The sequence below is a fragment of the Alosa pseudoharengus genome, unplaced genomic scaffold (assembly GCF_046254945.1).
Source record: "Alosa pseudoharengus isolate Yale_2024_CS ecotype anadromous, Long Island Sound unplaced genomic scaffold, YU_APseudo_1.1 YU_APseudo_1.1_scf_14, whole genome shotgun sequence".
NCBI classification, from domain to species: domain Eukaryota; kingdom Metazoa; phylum Chordata; class Actinopteri; order Clupeiformes; family Clupeidae; genus Alosa; species Alosa pseudoharengus.
In genome coordinates, this window is record NW_027468609.1 from 19,049,077 (window position 1) to 19,071,576 (window position 22,500).

Here is a 22,500-nt window from a genome sequence, read left to right on the forward strand (position 1 = left end):
TGTGTGTGTGTGTGTGTGTGCGCGTGTGTGTGCGTGCTTGTGTGTGCGTCATCCTTATGAAAACCATGCGTGTTGATCCGACTTGAGTAGCCCTGAAAGCGTCACGTTCCAAGTGCAAAACCTCGGAGGTAAATATGTAAAATTGATGAGCCTTAAATCAAGCGTGGCTTTTGTTGTTTTTCCAGCCATTTTCTGTCATCTCAAAGCATGTATGAATGAAGATTTCTTGAGCGGATAAATCTGCATCTGTCTGTGGTCGAAATCAGATCAGGGTCATGTGAAGGTGCCAGTTTGACTCTGTTATTTTAAATTTGTTTGTTTACTTAATAATTGTGCGATGCATTCATCTATTCAGAAGGGAATTCACCCGTGACTGTGTGTGTGTGTGTGTGTGTGTGTGTGTGTGTGTGTGTGTGAGGGAGGGATTAAAAAGATGGGCAATATGAAATCTCCAGGTCTCTGTTCTTGTGCTAAAAGAGAATAATTTGTCCGTATATAGCCGTCATTACTTGATTTAACTTTTTGTGACTGTGTATATTTCAGTGTGTGTGTGAGTATGTCTGTGTGTGTATGTTTTGAGGTGGGGATATACTTGTTTTGCCATAAAGTAATAAGGTTTGTCTGTTCAGTGGAATTAGATGTGCAAGCATTGCTGGCAGTGTATGAGTTTGTTTGTGCGTGTTGCAAGTTGCATGCAGATAGAAGTGTGTGTGTGTGTGTTTGTGGATTGCGGATTGCGTGCTGGTAGAAATATTTGTGTGTGTGTTTGTGTGTGTGTGTGTGTGTGTGTGTGTGTGTGTGTTCGTGGATTGTGGATTGCGTGCTGGCTGTAAACTGTGTTTACTCTTAGTCAGGGTGGATTGTCACATCTTGCTGATGGCCACCAGATACACTGTTGACTCTGCTATTGACCCTGTCTGCCCTCTGGGTACACACACACACACACACACACACACACACACACACACACACACACACACACACACACACACACACACACACACACACACGCACAAGGACTCAAACATGCACAAACACAAACAAACAAACACATATGGTCACGTACTGTACACACCCAAGAACACACAAATGAGTACACACACACACACACACACACACACACACACACACACTTTCCTGCGCCAAATGAGAGTGGGGAGGGAGTAACCAGCCTCTTCTATTTTCTCAGGTCCCATTGAGTTTGAGGAGTGTAACGTAGCTGTTGCTACTGAGGGTACGTATGAGACACACACACACACACACACACACACACACACACACACACACACACACACACACACACACACACACACACACACACACACACACACACACACACAGCAAGTTGACTTGTATCATGTAAAGCACATGTTATTTTTTGTTAAAGTTTGGACAGCAGTCTTTACATCACAAACAACACCTCCTTTGTGTTTTTTTTGTTAGCTATTCTTTTAGATGTCTTCACTTTTAATGTGTGTGTGTGTGTGTGTGTGTGTGTGTGTGTGTGTGTGTGTGTGTGTGTGTGTGTGTGTGTGTGTGTGTGTGTGTGTGTGTGTGTGTGTGTGTGTGTGTGTGTGTGTGTGTGTGTGTGTGTGTGTGTGTGTGTGTGTGTGTTTGCCCTGAAGGAATCAAACCCAGGAAGAGAAAGGGCTTTGGGATACCAGGACGACGGAAAGACAAAGACACAGACTCCACGTGAGGACACACACATACAAACACACACACACACTTAGCACTAAGTCACTCTCTCTCACTCGCATACACAAACATTTGCTTTGCCTTTTCAATACCTACAATATTGGTATTTTCATGTAACTTTTTACATTTATTTTCTCTTTTTTTAGCGAGTCCACGGAAGGTGAAACAGTGAGTAAATCTGTTATTATTTATTTATTATTATTTATTTATTATTATTAATATTATTATTATTATTTGTAGGAGTAGTGTTGATGATGTTGATTTTGTATTTGTTGTTATTGTTGTTGATTTTGTCGTTGTTATTGTTGTTGAATAAAAGCGCTATGGAGTTGAATAGAGCCGTTCTTGCTTGCAGTCCCAGAGGCTCATTCCTACAGTTGGGTTTGGCTGCAGCCCCACGATAAGCCTCATCTTTAAATATGAACAAGCCTGCACTGTTTCCGATGGAATTCTCTGGATTTGTTTGTTGTTTGTGTGTTTGTTTGTGTAGAACACTGCCAATGGTGCTCCCCCAGGATACTACGGAGCCATCGATGTTCAGAACGCTGTGAGTGTTCTACACACACACACACACACACACACACACTCACACACACACTCACACTCACACTCACACACACACACACACACACACACACACACACACACACACACACACACACACACACACACACACACACATACTCACACTCACACTCATGCATATACACACACACACACACACACTCACACACGCACATGAATGATGTATGTGTGCTGTAGGAAATTTCTGTCTTTAATTTCATTCAAGCTCATGCATAAATAACTGTAGCCTCTCCTTCACATGCAAACACACGCACACATGCTTACACGCTCAAACACACACACGCACACACACACATACACACACAAATACAAACAAACAAACATACACACTTACTCTCTTTCAAATGTGAGTGTAAAATATTTTGTTTGAAATAACATATGAGATCATATGACACTGATAGACTGATAATTAATGACTGATTTTTTAAACTGAATTAAGCTCCGAGTCTTCGTGAATGCTATGTGAATTCACTGTTACCCCCCCCCCCCCCCTTCCACACAGAATGCGCCCCAGGTGGATGAGGAGGGCTTCTGTATCCGCCCAGAGCAGAACGACAATGATATCCTTTACTTCAAACTCATCACACACACACACACACACACACATATGCAGTACATAGCAGGTTGCTTGGATATCTTTAATAATTTAATAATTAATTAAATATTTTTCATGAATGCAGACCAAAGTAAGTTACCACTAAGTTAAATAGTTTTAGATGGATGTGTCCTGTGTAAAAGATGGCAGCAGTCACAGATTTGCAGACATCTAATATTTTTTCCTGAGAATAGAAAACATTTTGGGATGTTTAGATACATTTGCAAATGCTCTAAATCTTTCTGCCATTCACAATTTCAAACACTGACACACGTCACCAGATAGATAGATAGATAGATAGATAGATTACATACATACATGCATGCATACATGCATGCATACATACATACATACATGCATGCATGCAATTTAAGTTTTAGCAGAAGGACAATGTCTTCATCACTCCAGGGATTATTCCAAAATTTTTTTTGGAGGGTTAAGTCCGTCTGAGTTCCCATAAGTCAGGGTTAAAGTAATCTGACATACAGTAAATCAGAGTTAAATTAGCCTGAGTTACAGTAAGCCAGAGTTACGTTAGTCTGAGTTACCGTAACTCAGGGTTTTGGTGCACTTCACGTGCATTTACTCATCACCATCTGGTTAAGGTGGTAACTGTGTATACCATTGTCTGTACCACTACCCTTTCATGAACCATGGGCCCCCACCTATAAGTTTTTCTAGCTTCTTTGGGGGACCCATTCACTCTACCCATCTGTCTTTGTACCCCTACTGGTTTATTGTAATGTCTGAAGTGGTATTGTGAATAAACTCAAACTCAACTCAAAATTAGTCTGAGTTACAGTAAGTCAGAGTTAGGTTAGTCTGAGTTACCGTAACTCAGGGTTAAATTAGTCTGAGTTACCCTACACCAGGGTGAAGTGAGAAACTCCTTCCTTAACGGCCCTGCCCACATGCCAAAGAGAACTCCTTCTACTTGTCCAGCGACTCCGAGGACGAGGACGAGCCCAGAAAGTTCAAAGTGGAGATCAAACCTGTGCAGCCCAACAACACCAACGATCAGCACCGCGTCACTCTTGACCAGCTTAAGGCCTCCATCAACAACATCACACTCTCACCGTCCACATCGGTAAGTCTCTCTCAAATATACACACACACACACACACACACACACACACACACACACACACACACACACACAAACACTCTGAAGATGTGCTTAAACCTGGATGGACACATAATGCCAGACATATTATGCACACTCACTGATCACTGATCTTTTCCACATCAGTATTGACAAGCGTGCACAGACACACACACACACACACACGCACACACACACACACACACACACACACACACATATACACATACACATACACATACACGTGTTTTTAAACAAGCCTATTTTGCACAAGCCTCTACTAAATCCCTCTCTCACACTCTTGGCACTCTCGAACATAAATGGACTCGAAGGGCGAAGGGAGTTCTGATTGGCCAATCCCTCTAACCCTTCCACCTCCTCCCTTCTTATAGAATTCTCTTTCCTTTCTCTTACTCCTTTCTTCCCCCTCTTGATCCATCCCTTTCTCCTTCCGTTTCTCTCCCTCTCCGTTTGCCCCTGTCCCGCCCCTGTCCTGCCACTAGGGGGCATCAGCAGCTCAGGTTTATGCCCCCTGCTCTCCCTCTGTGAAGCTGCGTCTTTTCTGTCTGTGTACTTATGAATATTTCAGCACATTTGTTTTTTTGCCCCACATTCTGAAGGCTGGAGTCCAGTTCAGTATTTATGGCCTGTCTCCTTAACGAGTCATCCCGCTCAACGAATCATCCCGCTTAACGAGTCACCCGCCTCTTAACGAATCATCCCTCATCTTTTTTAATGATTTCATGCCGGCTGACATCTTTAACATTCTGCGTATTTTCACGCATGAGTCACATGAGTCATGATTAATAGCCACCCAGCCAGACCAGCACCTCATTACCCAGAAGCCACTGTGGTGAGTGACCGTTGCTGTCGCTGGTTGCCATGGTAAATCTCCAGGGCAGGGATCACTAGGGGCTGCTGGGCAGGTGAGGTGGACATGCCAGTTAGCTGAACTCTCTTAAAATCCCCTGATTCTTTCTTCCGTTAAACATAGTGCTGTGTGTGTGTGTGTGTGTGTGTGTGTGTGTGTGTGTGTGTGTGTGTGTGTGTGTGTGTGTGTGTGTGTGTGTGTGTGTGTGTGTGTGTGTGTGTGTGTGTGTGTGTGTGTGTGTGTGTGTGTGTGTGTGTTGGGTTAGGGGGGCTTGTAACATCTGGGGGTTGTTGGTAAATAAGTCCATGTGCCTTCCTGTGTATGGGTTTTGGGGCAGGAAGTGTGTGTGTGTGTACAGTATGTGTGTGTGTGTGCACGTTTATCTGTGCACGTGTATCTGTGTGTGTGTGTGTGTGTGCGCGTGTGTGTGTGTTTCGTGTGTGGTGTTTGTCTCTGTGTGTGTCTGTCCTCCCTTTCAGCATTAAGCCATTTCTTTACTGTACTGTAGTAGTCATCTTTCTTTCTTGCTTTCCTTTGTTCTATTGTCCTCTCTCTTTCTCTCTCTCTTTCTTTCTTTCTTTCTTTCTTTTTTATTTTGTTCTGTTGTCCTTTCTCTCTTTCTTTCTGTCAGTAGTATCTGTGTCTCTGAGTGCTCAGACAGGTCCACAGGCCTGTGCTGCTGCTCCTATTAAACTGTCATTCAGCTCCGACACTCCATGCGCGTCTTCTGTCTCTTTGCTGCTGTGCCTGCCTGCGTGTGTGCATGTGTGCATGTGTGCATGCGGGGTGTTGGTGTGTGTGTGTGTGTGTGTGTGTGTGTGTGTGTGTGTGTGTGTGCGCGTGCGTGTGCATGCTGGGTGTTTGTGTGTGTGTGCATGCATGCGTGCGTGTGTGTGTGTGTGTGTATGCGTGTGTGAGTGTGTATGATTATGTGTTAGGGAGTGAGGGAGCTGAGATGGAGTGAAGTAATAGAGAGAGATGGAGAACAGGAAGGAGAGAGAGTGTGTGTGTGTGTGAGAGAGAGAGAGAGAGAGAGAGAGAGAGAGAGAGAGAGAGAGAGAGAGAGAGAGAGAGATAGTAGATAGAAGGGCAGACTGCCCTCCCTGTATCCCAAGAGTTGATGTGAGTTTTGCTCACTTTAGCCAGAAACGTCACTGCACACTGAACAGTCACGAAACCTTCTCCCTCTCCCTCTTTCTCTCTCCATCTCTCTCTTACTCTATTGGTCTCTCCATCTGTTTATGAATGTGAACATTTGACTCTACTTTGCCTTTTTCTCTTTCCTTACTCAGTCTTTTACTTTCAGTCCATTAATCTCTCTCTTCCCTTTCTCCCTCTGTCTCCCCATCTCCTCCCTCTCTCACCCTTTTTCTTTCTCTCTATCCCCTCTGTCCCCTTCTCTCTCTGCCAAACCTCCCCTCTCTCTTTTTCTCTTTCTCTCTCTCTCTCTCTCTCTCTCTCTCTCCTTTCCCTTGTTTGTGTTGACTCATTAGACAGACAAAGTGATGCATTTCTGGAATAATATTTCTGACGAAGTACCCGCGTGTGTTTGGGGCAAAAAACGTTTGGTGGGCAAATGTTTGCTTTAGTCCTTTTCACCACAAGTCCTGCATTGCTCTTATTTTCCCCTTCTCTCTCCCTCTCTCCTCCCCTCCCTCCCTCCCTCTTTTTCTCCCTCTCTCTCTCTTTCTCTCCTTCCCTCTCTCTCTCTCTTGCACATATTACCCCCTCTGCTTGTATTTATTTAGCTTTCAACTTGACCCCGGTAATAAATGAGCTCTCTAAACATCAGGACTTAACTTCTCAAATATTTGTCCGCATGATGGAGAGAAGTGCCCAGGGGGGGAATGAGGTATTAGGATATAAAACATTTCAGAGGGTTTCTCTGGGAGTTGCTGTTTGTCTTGGTACATTTTGACGTGCACCTTAAAGGTAGAGTCTGTGGTTCTGGCAAAAGGCTGTTGATATTTGATCTCAACAGCCAATCAAATTGCACCCCTCCCTTCCATGTTGCTGAGGCAAGGTGTTGATTGGCTGGAATAATGTATGACGCTATTTTGATTGTTTCCCATGTTCAGAGCCAGGACTGCATGAATGACTTTTATTTAGTTTTTTTGGTCTCACACACGGTAGTGTGCTAGTGGACAGTGGAGGCCAATGAATTGTTCAAAACGTGTGTTGGGCCAAAATAGCTGACTGTACCTTTAATAAGGTGCGCACTTTGTGCTCTCCCTTCTTGTCGGACCCCGCGTTTGCCTGTGATGTTGACAGATGTGTTTCGTGTTAAATGTTCTCAAGTTGAAGAACGTAGGTGATGATGAATGCCACATCATCTGGTACAGATTACTCGAGCATTTTCTTTCCATTTTTCATCTTTCTATCTTGCATTCGCTCATGTTTGGGATGCCTCCACTTCTTCGATCTGGATGTGACATACACTCTCGCTCCACATTTCTCTCTCTCTCCTTCTCTCTCTCTCTCTCTCTCTCTCTCTCTCTCTCTCTCTGTCGTTATTCTAACTGCAGTAGAAGGCTGGTGTGTGGCCCTGGGAGTTTTAATTGAACCCATTTGCCTCCCAGTGCCTCTGGGACTAAGTTCTGGCTTCACTTCTGTGTGTGTGTGTGTGTGTGTGTGTGTGTGCGCTCGCGCGCCCATATGTGTGCAACCATGAATGTGTGTGTGTGTGTATTTCCACAACACTATCTATCCCTGTGGTTTTGCGCATTTAAAGCATATTGTCTGTTTCCTGTCCACTGTTTATCTTTTTGTGTATGTGCGCGCGTGTGTGTGCGTGTGTGTGTGTGTGTGCGTGTGTGTGTGCGTGTGCGTGTGTGTGTGTGTGTGTATCTCACTGAGGACTTTCCACTGGAGCACCCAGAGCTGCATTTCTCACCGCCGCTGCCACGACCACACTGATTTACATTCCCCGCACTCCCTCCGTGTGTGTGTGTGTGTGTGTGTGTGTGTGTGTGCACCTCCCTGTGTGTGTGTGCACCTCCCTGTGTGTGTGTGAGTGTGTTTCCTTGTGTATGTGTGTGTGTGTGTGTGTGTGTGTGTGTGTGCACATACTCTTATGCATGCATGCAAGTGCGGGACTTTATATTTAGCGGTCATTGCCATGCAGCTGCCATAAGTGGAAACTTAATGATCCACCAGGGAGATTTGCAGATTCAGACACAGATTCTGTTTTTCTTAGCTCAGAGTTTAGGGATGGCTCTTCCCCAGTGAGTCAGGACTGTTTAGCATCTTTAACATAACTCAAAGATTATAGCTAAACGGGTTCCCATGTTGCAGGTAAACAGGGCCAAACCCTTATGGCCTCCTTACACCAAACAACTTTGACAAGATTTGGGAAAGATTCTTGAAAGATTGGAGTCTTTTGAGTAAAGCTTGAATGGGGGGCATTAGTTAAAAGACTACAATCTTTCAAGAATCTTTCCCAAATCTTGTCAAAGTTGTTTGGTGTGGCCATTAGCTGTGCCGTTCCTCTTATGAAACCTTTGTGATTGAAAGCAAGGAATACACGGCCCAATCTGGTGTTGATCTCTGTGTGCTGTGCTGTGCTTTTCTTCAGTGGTTTTGTCTCACTGGTCTCATTGGTTGCATCACTCTTACTGTTGCATTGGCCTCATCCATCATTTTGTTTTGTTTTTCTTACTTGCAGGTTCAGATGAGGAGGAACCAGTCCAGTGAGTATTACTTTCACTTTATGCTACTGACCCACACACACACACACACACACACACACACACCTACCCTCCCTTAGCGCTCCATGCCTGATGTTTGATTTCTGAGGAGCCAGAGGCGGCCATTTTGGCTCTCGGGTCCTGAGTTTCCTCCGATGAGGTTGTCTCAGTGTATTTACCCAGAAATCTCTCCAAAGCCAACTCCAACACTGTGCAAACAAACACAGGCCGGCTTTCACAAGTGCGCTCCATCCAGATCGACCCAGCGGCCCTCGTTGGAAACAAGATTAATTGCTTAATTGCGTGTTTATGTTTTTTCTTGCAATCATAATTTTTTACATATTTTCTGTGGAATTCTGGTCTTTTAAGTGAAGACAGCTGCATGATTTATTGGCCTGTTTCGTGCATGCTCTTGACAATTGGGCGAGATTTATGCTGACACGCATGCTCTCTATCATTTTAATGTCTATCCCAGATAGGGCTTTGATTACACAGCAGAGACATGCCATGGAAATACCAGTGCATTAACCATTTACACCAACATCCCATTTGCTCCCATTTGCTGCCATTTACTCACCACTAGGATCCATCCGTAAAGGCACTTACAGGACAAGAAAAGATGTACATTTCAGCGCTGTAGATGTGATCACTCGGGGGTTGGCCATGTTAGTCCAGCTCCTCTGAGCAGGCTATCTACATGAAGCCGAGTGGTTGTGGTCTTCAGAGCTCCACTTCTGCTTGGCTTCACTCTACTGAATTTAGGAGAAAAAGAAAAATGGAAAACCACTGTGCCTGAAGATATCAGACATTTTTCACAGCCTTGAATTATGATCTATTTTCAAATCTTGAACGGCCTAGTCTATGCCTGAGAACTTTAATCGGTTACACTTGACAGTGTCGACATGACACATGACATGAGTGACATGACACTGTCATGAGTGTGTCATAAACAAGTCATAAACGTTTGACATAACGCTGTTATTATCATATATCTGTTATTAAGTGACAATCGGTCTTTGTCATAACAAGTTAAGGTTAGGTTTAGGTTTAGGTTTAGGTTTAGGGTTAGGGCTAGGGTTAGGGTTAGAGGTTAGGATTAGGGTTCGGGTTAGGATTAGGTTTCATGCGTCATGACAGTGTCATGTGTTTTCACGACAGTGTCATGTCACTCTTATGTTACCCTTTAATCTCAACTGATGATCTCAACAGAATAGACAGCTAAAGCAGAAACACACATGAAATCCCGTTAACCCAAACATCTCACAGACTTCAGAAGGTTTCTTGGTGTTTTATGCCCCCAGCATTGTCTTCAAGGCAGCGTTGCCTGGAAGGCACTAGGGTTAGGCATGGGTTAAGGTTAGGGTTAGTGTTGGGGTTAGGTGCCAGCGGTGGCAGCACTGCCTGGCAGCACTGCCTGGAAGACGACGTTGGGGGAATAAAACACCATCGAGCCTTCAGAAGATGGATAACTCGAATAAGGGCCCGGTTATTAGTACTGATATCAATGAAGCAACATATCTGCCTTGATGTGAGTTTGGGGAGTGTGTGTTGATGTGTGTGTGTGTGTGTGTTGTGTTCTACACACACCTAGGGGTGTCGAGGGGGCCCACACGCTCCTCTCTCACCTCCCTTGCGCAGGCGCCCGGTGAGTATGGCTGACTTCAGCAGAGGCAGTCTGTTGCTCCTATCCAGCAGAGAAGCTTTCTCGGCACACACACACACACACACACACACACACACACACACACACACACAAGCACACAGCTCATAAGCAGCTAATGTTTTATCTTTGAGACAATCCAGTAAAATATGCAGACTTTACTAGTGATGATTTCCACCAAAGGTTCAGCATCAGTTGTGTAAGCCCTTACCATCGCGCCATTCACTGAGCCATCATCTCCATTATCCTATGTTGCCATTAGAAAAGCTTAGCATAGTGCTAGCACTAACTTGCATAGACCAATATAGATAGACTAAATACCTACATGGTTTTCTTCAGATGTGTATCACATTGTATAGCTTGCTTTGAGAGTGTATGATTAACATTGTAATGCAGTACATTTGTACCATTGACTGGAACACTCAAGCCCATGAATTGTGCTAATGATAACATCTTGTTATTGCTAACATGCATGCAGAATGGCCAGATTGTTGCATTGTTTAGCTGTCTCAAATTCTGTTCTGTGGCCTTAAGCTTAGTTGAGTGTTCTCTCTAATTCAGTCAGGCTGTCGATGTAAACACGCATGCATGGCTATAATCACCACTGCTAACTTACATTCAGGCAGTTCCATTCTATTCATATGTGTGGTGATCAGTAGGAGTGCTATTGCTAATTCACATTCAGCTAGGAAAGGTAAACATGCTTGTATGATTATGATGATCTGGTTGCTGAGACAGATGTGCCTATCCCATATGCTAGCTGCTGCATGTCACACATCACATGATCACCCATCACAAACCCATACCTTCCTGATGGGGACACACGCAGACCGCTAGCTTCACGCCGCTAGATGCACACCGCTAGTGCTGTTCCCATCCTCTCTACCCATTGGCACTAACTCCTCTTCAGAGCTTCTTCATCATGGCTTCTTCTAACACCCACCAGGGTCCTGCTTACTAATGAGGGTTTGCTCCTTGGCACATTTAAGAGTTTTGCCATTGCCTTTAATAGCATGTAAGTCATGAGGATTTGGATCTGTTTGGTGACACGAGGGCAGGAAGCCAACACTTGAGCTGCAAACAGCAAAGTAAACAGCCCAGAGAAATGTTGAAGAAATATTGACATCTGACCGGGGCATAGGTGTGTGTGTGTGTGTGTGTGTGTGTGTGTGTGTGTGTGTGTGTGTGTGTGTGTGTGTGTGTGTGTGTGTGTGTGTGTGTGTGTGTGTGTGTGTGTGTGTGTGTGTGTGTGTGTGTGTGTGTGTGTGTGTGTGTGTGTGTGTGTGTGTGTGTGTGTGTGTGTGTGGCCGTACGGCCGTGCGCATGCATTTACAGTATGTGTGTGTTAGAGTAGATGGTGCTGCAGGCCAGCCGTTGAACAGTGCCAGGCTTGATGCCCACTGTGGGTGCCCGTGTTGGCTCAGCTCACAGCAGAAAATCACTGAGGGCAGCATGCCACATGTTTGATCACACCTAATGACCTACTTGTAATGACCTGTAATGAGAGAGAGAGAGAAAGAGAGAGATGGATTTGGCACTCTGTGATCAATTCAGTTTCTTATTAATAGTCTGTTTATGTTTACACAAATTCATCATTTGATCACAACCTTAAAAAAACAAACAACTTCATGTTTTCCCCCTTCCTGAACCTCACAGGATTGAGAGAGAGTTGCGCTGTTGGCAAACTCTGGAAATGGTTTCGCCTCCTCAGTAAGCGTATGTGTGCGTGTGTGTGGTTGTTTTGTCACGCACACCACACACATACACCTTTTTCCACTGCAGCCTTTCCTTCTGACATGATCACGTCAGATTGTGTGTGTAAATTTCCCTGTATATTGATGGGTGGGTGTATGTTTCTTGGGGTAAGGTTGTATGGTTCAAAGTTTAAATCTTTATAGCTGTGTGTGCGTGTGTGTGCGCATGCGTGTGCTTTGTGTGTGTGTGTGTGTGTGTGTGTGTGTCCTGAAGGATAATTCTTTCTTGCGTGGTGGCAGTGTTGTGTGGGGCTGAGTGAAGGCTGAGTGGGGGTACATGAAGAACTGCATGGCTCTGACCCACTAATCAAACGTGTTCTCCTTTATCAGGTGATGAACTCGGGAGACCCAGGGGGAATTTCAACGAGTGAGTATCAACATCTCAAACCAACTTCATAATATACTGTTTCTGGAAGTCGATTTGTTGAATATACGCACTCTGCAAACTCTTGAGCAGATAAGACATTATGGGCTGATTAGCTGATACACATACAAATTCTTTTTCAGTTTTGTTAACATTGAAGGACAGAGCATTATGGCCTTGGTGCTCGATCTTTAAATGCCCCTCAAGTTAACTTTTGTGTTTTTTGGACATTGATCCCTACTTATTATACGGCTCTTCACAATGCAAGTAGAATGCTCCATTGACTTGAATGGGATTTCCGAAAGTTCTAGCGGTCATTATTTCTTGGGAAAGGACCTCTAAAAACAAGAATGACCGCTGTCAATGGCAACGGAGTTTGCGCTTGGAACTTCATTCAAAAGTGAAAGCAGACGGTTGATCAGCTGTGTTCTAAAGAATGTTTGATTCAAGTTCAGCGTGTGTTGCGAACTATTTGTTTCTCAGCAAAAGCCACGACAAAACGGTAACAAATAAGTGTAAAGAGACATATCATGGAGTTTATTTTTTCGTTTTGGCAAGTAGCCCTATAATAAGCGGGATAATGTATAGAACGCTGGTCATTATGGTAAAATAAGCCCCTTCAGGGCGAAACAAGACCCCTCCGCTGGCGCGTCGGGATCCGGTTCGCCCTGTCGGGACTTATTTTCCCCATAATGACCGGCGTTCTATACATTATCCCTTACTTGTTTCCAACACTTGTTCTCTTTCTGCCACATTCTTCATCACCATCTCCATGAACCTGCATATTATAATCATTTGTGTGTAGTGGGTGGGTGAGGTAATAAGAGCTTTGGCACTTTTTGGGTGGACAGATGTTCAGAGTTTCTTGCTTGATAAAGTGTGTGCTAACTACACTACTACAGTATCTTTTAATACTGCTGAGAAACGGAGCATGATTGCATTTTTTCAGTCGACATCAAGAACTGTTTATACTCTCTCTTATTAAAGCGTAACTCTTGCCAGTTGTCCAAAACCTTTCTTTTTAGTAAACTCTGTGTACACAAACAATGTTCTCAATGCTCGAGTTCATGTGTAGAGACCCTGGTGGTTCTTCGATCAAAGTTTCATGTTGTGTCGAGCCTTTTTAGTGTTTTAAAAATAGCGATTTTGATGCGATCATGCATCAAAATAGTAGTGCCCTAGCACTCCCATTCAAAAGGCCATTTGACCCGAAAACGTCAATACGGTCAATCTTAAAAGTGGCGCTTCCGACATAATTATGCGTTTAAACGAAAGTTTGACTCGGGTACATTCACAAAAAGACCCTAGGTTGCATTTTGGCGAGAGTTACGCTTTAACAAAGGGTAAAATTCCTGCATGTATCTCATTGCTACTGCACCCTGGTAGTGACTACTGAAATGCAGGATACAACAGTGTGTTTAGAATCACTTCTGTCTGTCCAGGAACAAACTGGCCAACAACGACTTGCTGTCTCTGGACCCCTTTGGCCCCTCCCAAACAGCTGGCTCCGCCTCCTCGGTGTCAGCCGCCGCAGGTAAGCGCACCTTTTTAAAATGACTTGCAATGAATAAATCCAAGTGAAAGTTTATATTCCTGGTGACTCCTCTTTGAAAGCTACCCACAAGTCTAGTAAATCTAAGCTCAGAAGTCATTCGGATAGAAGCCCTGTAACCTTTTTTTCCAAATGACCAAGTGGAAAGCGGCCTTGTGCAACATCTATCACAATGGGAAATGTCTGAGCTCAATGTGGCAGTTTTGGCTGATTTGGGTATCGCTTTGATCAGCTAATTTCATGTTCCAAATAAACTTGACCAGATCTCCCCTGATTAATTGTTAGAGTCAGTCCCCACCTGTACGAGCTTGTACAGGCGAATCCTAAACGCCTAAAACTCAGCCTAACTCAGACACGTACTGTATAAACACACATTAGTCAATATTCACACGGTGGTACCCAGTGAAATTGGTGCATTTAAAAGGAAATGTAGAACACACACACACACGCACAGACAGACACACACACACTCCTACCCTCAATATAGTGTGGTCTCAGCTGACCTCGTCCATTATTGATGATGCGTATGGGGGGGGGGGGGGGGGGGTGGGGGTGGGGGGTTCATCTCTAGAGAACCAGCCCAGAGCTCGGTCGTCACGGAAACCCATTTTCTCCTCCACTGTTTTCCAGTTCTCACAGCCACACACAGTCCTACTCAATCAAGCAGGTCACATCAGCACTTTAATTACCACGTTTTCAGATCATAACCATAATTATTGTTATTATGTGGTTCTTCCTATTCATTTTGACGTCAATTTGCTTGTATTTTGTCTATTTCCCTTCTCAGTATATAATAATTTGAGGTGTCTGTAGACTTTATTGTGTTGTTTGTGGTACTGTTTATCATTGTGACATTTTTATGGTTTTATTCTGTGTTTTTGGTTATGCTTATGATTTGCGTTAAGTTTTAGTTTCTTCCATTGTGCTGTATTTTTGTTTCTTTTTTTTATAGTTTCCTTTTTTCTCTTCGGCGCGTAGCACCAGCCTGCTGTTCTGGGTGTGTTTGTCGGTCCCGTCCCCATCTCATATGGGGACACTGATTCCTGGGGAAGAGTGTGGAGGAATGTGATTCTCTCTCTTCCCTAGAGTCCCACACTGTCTCCTCTCTCCCCATCTCCATCTCTCTTTCTCTCTCTCTCTCTCTCCCTCTCTTATGCTAACATGTCTGGGAAGGGGGGAGGGCTTCTCATGATCCTCTCTCTGACACCATGGCTGTCTGTGACCCGAGGGCCAATCATAATCCTCTGACCCTGACGAGGGCCAATCATAATCCAGAGTTAATTGGCACCTCGGGAGGTGAGAGGGCGGGTCTTGGGGGGGCCCCCGTGTCACGGATGTTGTCAAACACGATCTCGTTGCCACGGGGATTGAGAGAAGAAAAGAGTGTCTAGAAAGAGAGAATGGAATGAGGGATAGAGAAGGGAGATTCCGTTCCATGTGAAAGAAAAGTGCATGCGTGTTTGTTTTGTTTCATTGTTTGGTTTTCCTGTGTGTTCTTCATCCTTTCTTTTCTCCTCTCTGTCCTATCCTGTTTGTAGACCTCTCCTCTCTCCTCTATCCCCCTCTCCCTCCATCTCCCCCCCTCCCGCTGAGAGAGACCGACTTGTGTGATGAGCCAGGTAATGTCAGGGTTAGAGGTCAACACACACACACTCACACTCTATTTCTCCTGCTCTCACACTCTCATACACACACTCACAGTCACACACACAAGCAGCTAATGGCAACTGGCTGAGATGCATGTTGTTTGTTCAGAGATGTTACTTTTGATACATAGCTAATACGCAATAGACACACACACACACACGCGCGCGCGCGCACACACACACACACACACACAAACACCTCCACATTTCAGTAGTACTGACAGATTTATGTTGACTGCTGAAATCGTATAGAAATATTTTTTCAGTCTTTACAATTATTCTTGGCACATTTAAAGAAGTGTTTGGCCTAAATCTCCAGTCTTCACTACAGAACCCAAACATTACTCCAGGCTCATGAGAGGGCGATTAAGCAAAAGTCATATCTCATCTCTGTCACAGGGTGCTATGTGATAGCCTTGCATGCATGAGTGCAGAGGTGTGTGTGTGTGTGCACTGGGTGCGTATCTGTCTCTCTGTGTGTGTGTGTGTGTGTGTGTGTGTGTGTGTGTGTGCAGCAATTGTAGACGTTTACTTTAAAGCACTCAGGAAAGGCCCTTCACTCAGGCACACTTAATGCCATTTCACTCCCTGTAGCAGCAGCAAGATGTTTTCACACACACACACACGCACAGACACACACACACACACACACACACACACACACACACACACACACACACACACACACCTTCCTTCTTGTCTTAGGTAAGCTTAGCGTATATGTTGGCCAATGTTGCATGGAGATTCTTCAGAATTGGCTGCTATTTCATAAGCCTCTTCTCCATCACTGGCCTAAACTAATGCAAGATGTTTTTACACCTGAAAACGTCCTCCATTAAACATCACCTAAGGATTTGTGGAACAAAATCCATTACAGTATAATTAATTTACAATTAATCGTTAATAATTTAATTTCTATGTATTTATTTATTCATAGTGTATATTTTCTATAATGTGACCTACTAAGGCAGCTAAACTGTATCCTGGTATGGATTATTGTGTGTGTGTGTGTGTGTGTGTGTGTGTGTGTGTGTGTGTGTGTATGTGTGTGTGTGTGTGTGTGTGTGTGTGTGTGTGTGTGTTTATTACATCGTGTTACTGCCTATGGCCCTCTAAATTGAATTTTGTAAATTTCTTCTTAAAGCGCGGGCAAAGACAGTTTGACCCCTGTGCACTTGATCTTTGTGCTGCTGCTCACTGTTTGCTATTCTCTCCTCTTGTATACAGCTCTCATGTGTGTGTTTGGTGTGTGTGTCTGTTAAACTGTGTATGTATGTTTGGTATGTTAACGTGTGTATCTGTGTTTCATAATCCCAACCAACCCGACCCCCCCCCCACCCCCACCCCCCCCCACCACCCCAACCCGCTCCTCTCTGGTGCCCCCTGCAGCCGAGGCAGTGCACCAGCAGGAGTCATCCCTCCCATCACCCCTGGGGGAGCCGATGCCACCCAAACCCAGAGCGGCCCTCCCTCCCCCCTCCCCCTTCTCCCTCCCGTCCCCTCCCCGCACCCCCATCTCCCCGTGGGACGTCCCGGACGACCCCCTGCGCTCCAGCAGCGTCCCGCTCCCCGACCGCCCGCCCCCCTCCCCGCCTTCCGCTCAGGATCCCCTCGCCGCGCTCTCCTGGTCCCAGAGCCAGTGGGTGGCCTTCAGCGACGACTTGGCGCCGCGTCGCCGTGGGGTTCTGCCGTCGGCAGCGGCGTTGTGCCGGCAACCGTTGCCACAGCAGCTCCTGCGTCGTCCCCAGTCAGTGCCGCCCGCCCCGCAGGCTGCGTTTGCCCGCTTCGCCCCGCCCGGTGCCACCCCTCTCCAGCCGGTCCTGCTCAGGTCGGAGGACTCACCTGCACCCATGGACATCAGCGCCGTCGCTGCGCTGGCTAGCCTTAACAACGACGGTAACCATAGAGGCCTGTGTGCGTAGGCCTGTGTGTGTTGGCCTGCTGTGCGTTGGCATGGCATGGCATGGCATGGCATGCCACTGGCCTGGTGGGCACTCAGCTGGCACATGGCAGATACATGGAGAGCTCAGAACATGGCTTGGGATTCGCTGCTTGTTCATAAGCTGTCTAGAGAGTGCTTAATGGGGTCTTCTAGTTGCATTCTTTAAATGACCAAAACTCTGAGTGAGTAAAGAGTAGGGCACAGAAAGCTGTGTGTGTGAGCGCGTGTGTGTGTGTGTGTGTGTGTGTGTGTGTGTGTGTGAGTGTGTGTGTGAGAGAGAGACAGAGATAGAGATAGAGATAGAGAGGCTGCTTCTTTGAGCAGGTAAACAGTAGTGATCATGTTCTCTGGAGCTTGGACCATGTCCTCAGCTCACCTGTTAATCAAAGAGGGCTACCATAATATGCATGTGCCAGCTTGGATGCACATCTAAGGGTGTGTGTGTGTGTGTGTGTGTGTGTGTGTGTGTGTGTGTGCAGGGTGCGATTTGTAGGGGGGGATGGTTAGGATTTCCCCCCCTCTGGTTTTCCTATCCCTACCTCTGCTAAATTATTTTTATCGTCGGGGGGGACAACATTTATCCCCCTCTGCCCCTCATATTGATTAATGCTACTTCATATAAGTAAAGCGCTGCAACGTGAGAACAGTCTAGTAGGCTAGCCTACATAATAATCTGACATCAGAAACGCACCGTCACCGTCAGCACTGATGCTGCTGACACAGTGGCTGCGTGATAACTTAATTTGGCCTTGATCCTGCAGGACATTTCAGAATGTCGAGTGTGTAATCCATCATAAATGGCTAGGTTCAATGGAAAAGTTAGCTGGACAAATGAAAGAAAACGAGAAGGATTCAGTGAAGCATAATAATGTTTTAGAACCTTCAAAATTAGAAAACTGATGCAACTGAGATGGAGGACAACTGCACGTAGAGTAGAACGTAGGCCTATTGTCCGAAGGAACTTACATTAAATGAGGAGATATTTGCTGAATGTCACAAAAAGTGTTACAGAAATTGCTTGGCATCGCTTATTCAATGGCTCTCTACCGAAACACCTGTAGTTTGCGGAGGACGAACGAGAAAGCATCGTTTGATAAATCAGCCAGTAGTAGACAAATAACTTTTAGAAATAATCTGTAGGCCTACTGCAAAAACAAATGTTGGTTGGTATTTAAACTATCTAGCGGGTGTTTTAACAGCTGCAAGAAATAGAAGCTTCATGGTCTTTATGTTCTGGTTCGTAAATTATTTTCGTAAAACTTCAAGTTGCCCTATAACTTTACTCTCCAAACTCTTCACTGCACTGTAGGCAATTAACTGACAGTATGATAGGCTATTTATTTTCTGTAGGCTACAATAAACTTTTGCAATAAACTTTTGCAATATTACGCACTTGGCTACTGAACGCAAATCAGCAGGAGAGAGAATGCACGTAGCCTATGCAGCGTGTAGCGCAATGTGTAGGCTATTTGGTTAACAACTAACACTGTTACCCAATTCACTAACTTAAGACTTCAGTGCCATACAACGTTTTTTTACACAACAAATACAGAAAGGATGGAGGCAGCAAAAGTAGAGAAGTCCTTTCAGATGGGGCAAGAACAAGGTGAATTTGTATGCTTGTCAAAACGTAGTCCTACCCGGCATTAGAGGAGCTGATCATCATACCAAGCACACTCGCTGTTTAAAGTCATACACCACGGTAAACTAAAACTAAAATGTTACAAAGGTGGCAAAAACAATATAGGCCTAGGGTATTATTAGCCATGACATTACTAGGCTATCAATCGTTCGTTCATTTTTTTTTTTTTTTTTTTTTTGGGGGGGGGGGGGGGGTTTACAAACTTATTCAAAATCATCCCCCCCTCTGGTTTTTACACAAATCGCACCCTGTGTGTGTGTATGTTTGTGTGTATGTAGACCTGAGGCCTGGTTGTTTCTTTCTCATCAAGTGTGTGCAGTTCTTCTCACAAAAGAATGTGTGTTTCTCTAATGTGTGTTAATTTGAATTTCCCTTTGATCCTTTTTCCTGTTTTCTTTCATTTTGACTTTCTTTGCATTGTACACAGTCCTCTTTTGGTTTTGTTTTGTTTATTTTCACATTGTTTGTTTACATTTCTATTTGTGTTTTAAGTTATATTTTGGAATGCAGTCCTTGGCTTGGTGTGTATTTTTGTTTTTTATTTTCTTTTTATTCTTTGGTTTTGACAGTTTCTGTTAAAATGTGACCTGACCTGAATGGAGTATTGTTTATAATATGGAGTATTTGATTTATTAATATTTTTATTTTTTATTCATGTTATCCATTTGTTGTTGTGTTTTTTTCTTATTTATGTTCTCTATTTGTTATTTGTTGGGGGTTTTTGGAGCATGTTGTTAGCTCACAGCTAGCACTGTTTTTCTGCCTGCCTGTTCCCCGAATACTAGTTGCCTCTGGCATGGATCTGTCTCTAGCCACATCAGAGCCACATCAGAGCCACATGAGAGCCAGATCCATTCCAGAGTATCATGGCTGTGTTTAGGGTTTGCTGTGATTGGTTCAAGAGAATGAATGAGCCTCTGCTCATGGTTGCATCATGACTAGAATTACAGTTAGGGTCTTTAGAGCTGACATTTACTCTTGTTCTTCTTTTTCTCTCTCTCCCTCGACCCCTCTCTCTGTCCCCCTCTCTCTCTCTCTCTCTCTCTCTCTCTGTCTCTCTCTGTCCCCCTCTATCTCTCTCATTCCCCCTCCATCTCTCCCTCTCTCCAGTGCCTCCTCCTAACAGACCCACCACTCCTCTAAATGCGGGGGCTCTGGCTCCACCCCCTCCTCGCCCCTCATCACGACCCAAACTACCAGCAGCCAAACTGGCTGGTATCACAGAGCTGGTTAGTCGTGTGTGTGTGTGTGTGTGTGTGTGTGTGTGTGTGTGTGTGTGTGTGTGTGTCTCTGTGTGTGTGTGTCTCTGTGTGTGTGTGTCTGTGTGTGTGTGTGTGTGTGTAAGAACATATGTCTTGACTGCTGAATTGAGTTCCATGCTAATGTACTGACATCTGTGATGACGCATGTGTGTGTGTGTGTGTGTGTGTGTGTGTGTGTGTGTGTGTGTATATAGAGTCGGCCATTCAGCCCCCCAAAGGTGACCAACTCCAGCCCGCCCCCCACGGCGCCCCTGGCGCGGGCAGAGAGCTCTTCGTCTCTCTCCTCCAACGCCTCATTCAGTGCCTCCAACACTCCCACTGTGGGTAAGTCTCTCTCACACACACACGCACACGCATACACACAAACACACATATACACACACACACACACACACGCATAAACACACACAAACACACATATACACACGCACACACGCACACACATACACATACACACACAAACACACATATACACACGCACACACACACACATACACATACACACACAAACACACCCAAACACACACACACACACACGTCATCACAGATGTCAGTACGTTAGCATGGAACTCAATTCAGCAGTCAAGACATAGTATGTTCTTACACACACAACCACTCTCACATATAAACACACAGACACACACACACATAGACAAACACTCACACACACACACACACCTTGGGTAGAGAGCTCCTCATCCCTCTCCTCCAACACCTCACTCAAGGCCAGATGTACTAACGCTTTTGCGCCCACTTCAGGCGTATTTGTTTCGCAATGTGCGTGTAAAATCATTGCGAGGTATGTACAAACAGGCCGCAATGATGTAAAAGCGCAAACTGCCTGTCGCGGGAGCTGAACGTGGCAGATTGCGTTTGTCATGTCATGCATATGCATTCATGGGAGGATCCAGGGGAAAGTGGGAGTTTAGCGTAAAAAGATGGGAGGGGAAGAGTAAAGAGCGCCTAATTATGTATTCCGCGGTATGTACAAAGACTTCTCTTGAAAGCGCACGTCTATTCTGCGCCTAAATACTTCCGCCTTGTAAAAGCAGGTGTTAATCCAAATTGCAGTTCAATGTGTCAATAAGACAACAGAATCGCTATTTAGAGCACCAGTTTTTGTGCAACCTTAACTTTCGTTGGCCTTTCGAATGTCTTACTTTCACTTTCACGTCATTCACTTAAACTTTCCTACTTGCTAGATTTGACCAATCTTCCATAGCCTACGTGCACAAGTAGTTTGAGTAGAACTACTGATCTTTATTATCTCCCTGCTTGTTTACATCTTATCATGTATGGTATTATTTCATGATCGCTAAACGTTTGATTCTTTTTAATGTTTCATCAGTTAACTTCATTCAATGGTGCTTGTATGTAGGCGCAGCCATTCAGTTGTGGACGTTCGTAAATTGCGTTTATGGGCGGAGAAAGGCAGAGAAAGGCGCTGTTTACACTAAGGATTGAACGATTGATAAATACGACGGAAACTAGGGTCTGACAGCGGTCGCAATCTGCGGTGTGTCCATGACGCTGATAACGCTACGTTCGCAAATGTACGTACATCTGGCCCTCAGTGCCTCCAACACTCCCACCTTGGGTGAGTCGTGTGTGTGTGTGTGTGTGTGTGTGTGTGTGGGATGTGTGATGAAGTGAAATTCACTGCCCTCATCACGCTTCCTTTGTGCTTCCACATCTCCTCTCCTCTTTTTCTCTTCCTCTCTTTCAATCTTTTCTCCTGCACTTTCTCTTCTCTTTTCCGCTCATCCTCCTCTCCTCTTTCACACCACTGACCCTTTGCTCACTTTCATCTCACCCCTCCTCTTCTCCTCTCACTTCCTCTCCTCCTTTCCTCCTCCCTACCTCCTCCTTTTCTCTCTCTCCTTTCCTCTCCTCCTTTCTTCCTCTCTGCCTCCTCCTTTTCTCTCTCTCCTTTCCTCTCTTCCTTTCCTCCTCTCTGCCTCCTCCTTTTCTCGCTGTCCTCTCCTCTCCTCATCTCCTCTGCCGGTGCTGTAGAGGATGACGTGTTCATAGGGAAGCTGCCCACCTTTGAGAAGCGCTGTGAGACACCAGCAGGTAGAGTAGAGTAGAGAAACGCCTCACCTGAACTCACCTGGCGTCACCTGCCAATCAAGCTAACTCTC

The 22,500-nt window shown here is 45.0% G+C and overlaps 1 protein-coding gene across 3 annotated transcripts in view; it reads left to right on the top strand.

Moving 5' to 3' along the window:
• The window catches only part of fcho2 (FCH and mu domain containing endocytic adaptor 2), a 66,129-nt gene that overhangs the window by 35,646 nt on the left and 7,983 nt on the right, over window positions 1–22,500 (top strand). The window contains exons 9-21 of one of the 3 annotated variants that reach the window (XM_076284056.1): window positions 1,190–1,234; window positions 1,626–1,695; window positions 1,845–1,866; window positions 2,189–2,245; window positions 2,786–2,843; window positions 3,790–3,965; window positions 8,516–8,540; window positions 10,129–10,182; window positions 12,282–12,318; window positions 13,758–13,849; window positions 20,208–20,326; window positions 20,554–20,683; window positions 22,373–22,432. In XM_076284056.1, coding sequence (XP_076140171.1) covers window positions 1,190–1,234; window positions 1,626–1,695; window positions 1,845–1,866; window positions 2,189–2,245; window positions 2,786–2,843; window positions 3,790–3,965; window positions 8,516–8,540; window positions 10,129–10,182; window positions 12,282–12,318; window positions 13,758–13,849; window positions 20,208–20,326; window positions 20,554–20,683; window positions 22,373–22,432 — 945 coding nt within the window. The remainder of the gene's footprint in view (window positions 1–1,189; window positions 1,235–1,625; window positions 1,696–1,844; window positions 1,867–2,188; window positions 2,246–2,785; window positions 2,844–3,789; window positions 3,966–8,515; window positions 8,541–10,128; window positions 10,183–12,281; window positions 12,319–13,757; window positions 13,850–20,207; window positions 20,327–20,553; window positions 20,684–22,372; window positions 22,433–22,500) is intronic. The other 2 variants (XM_076284058.1, XM_076284057.1) reach the window with 2 other exon arrangements.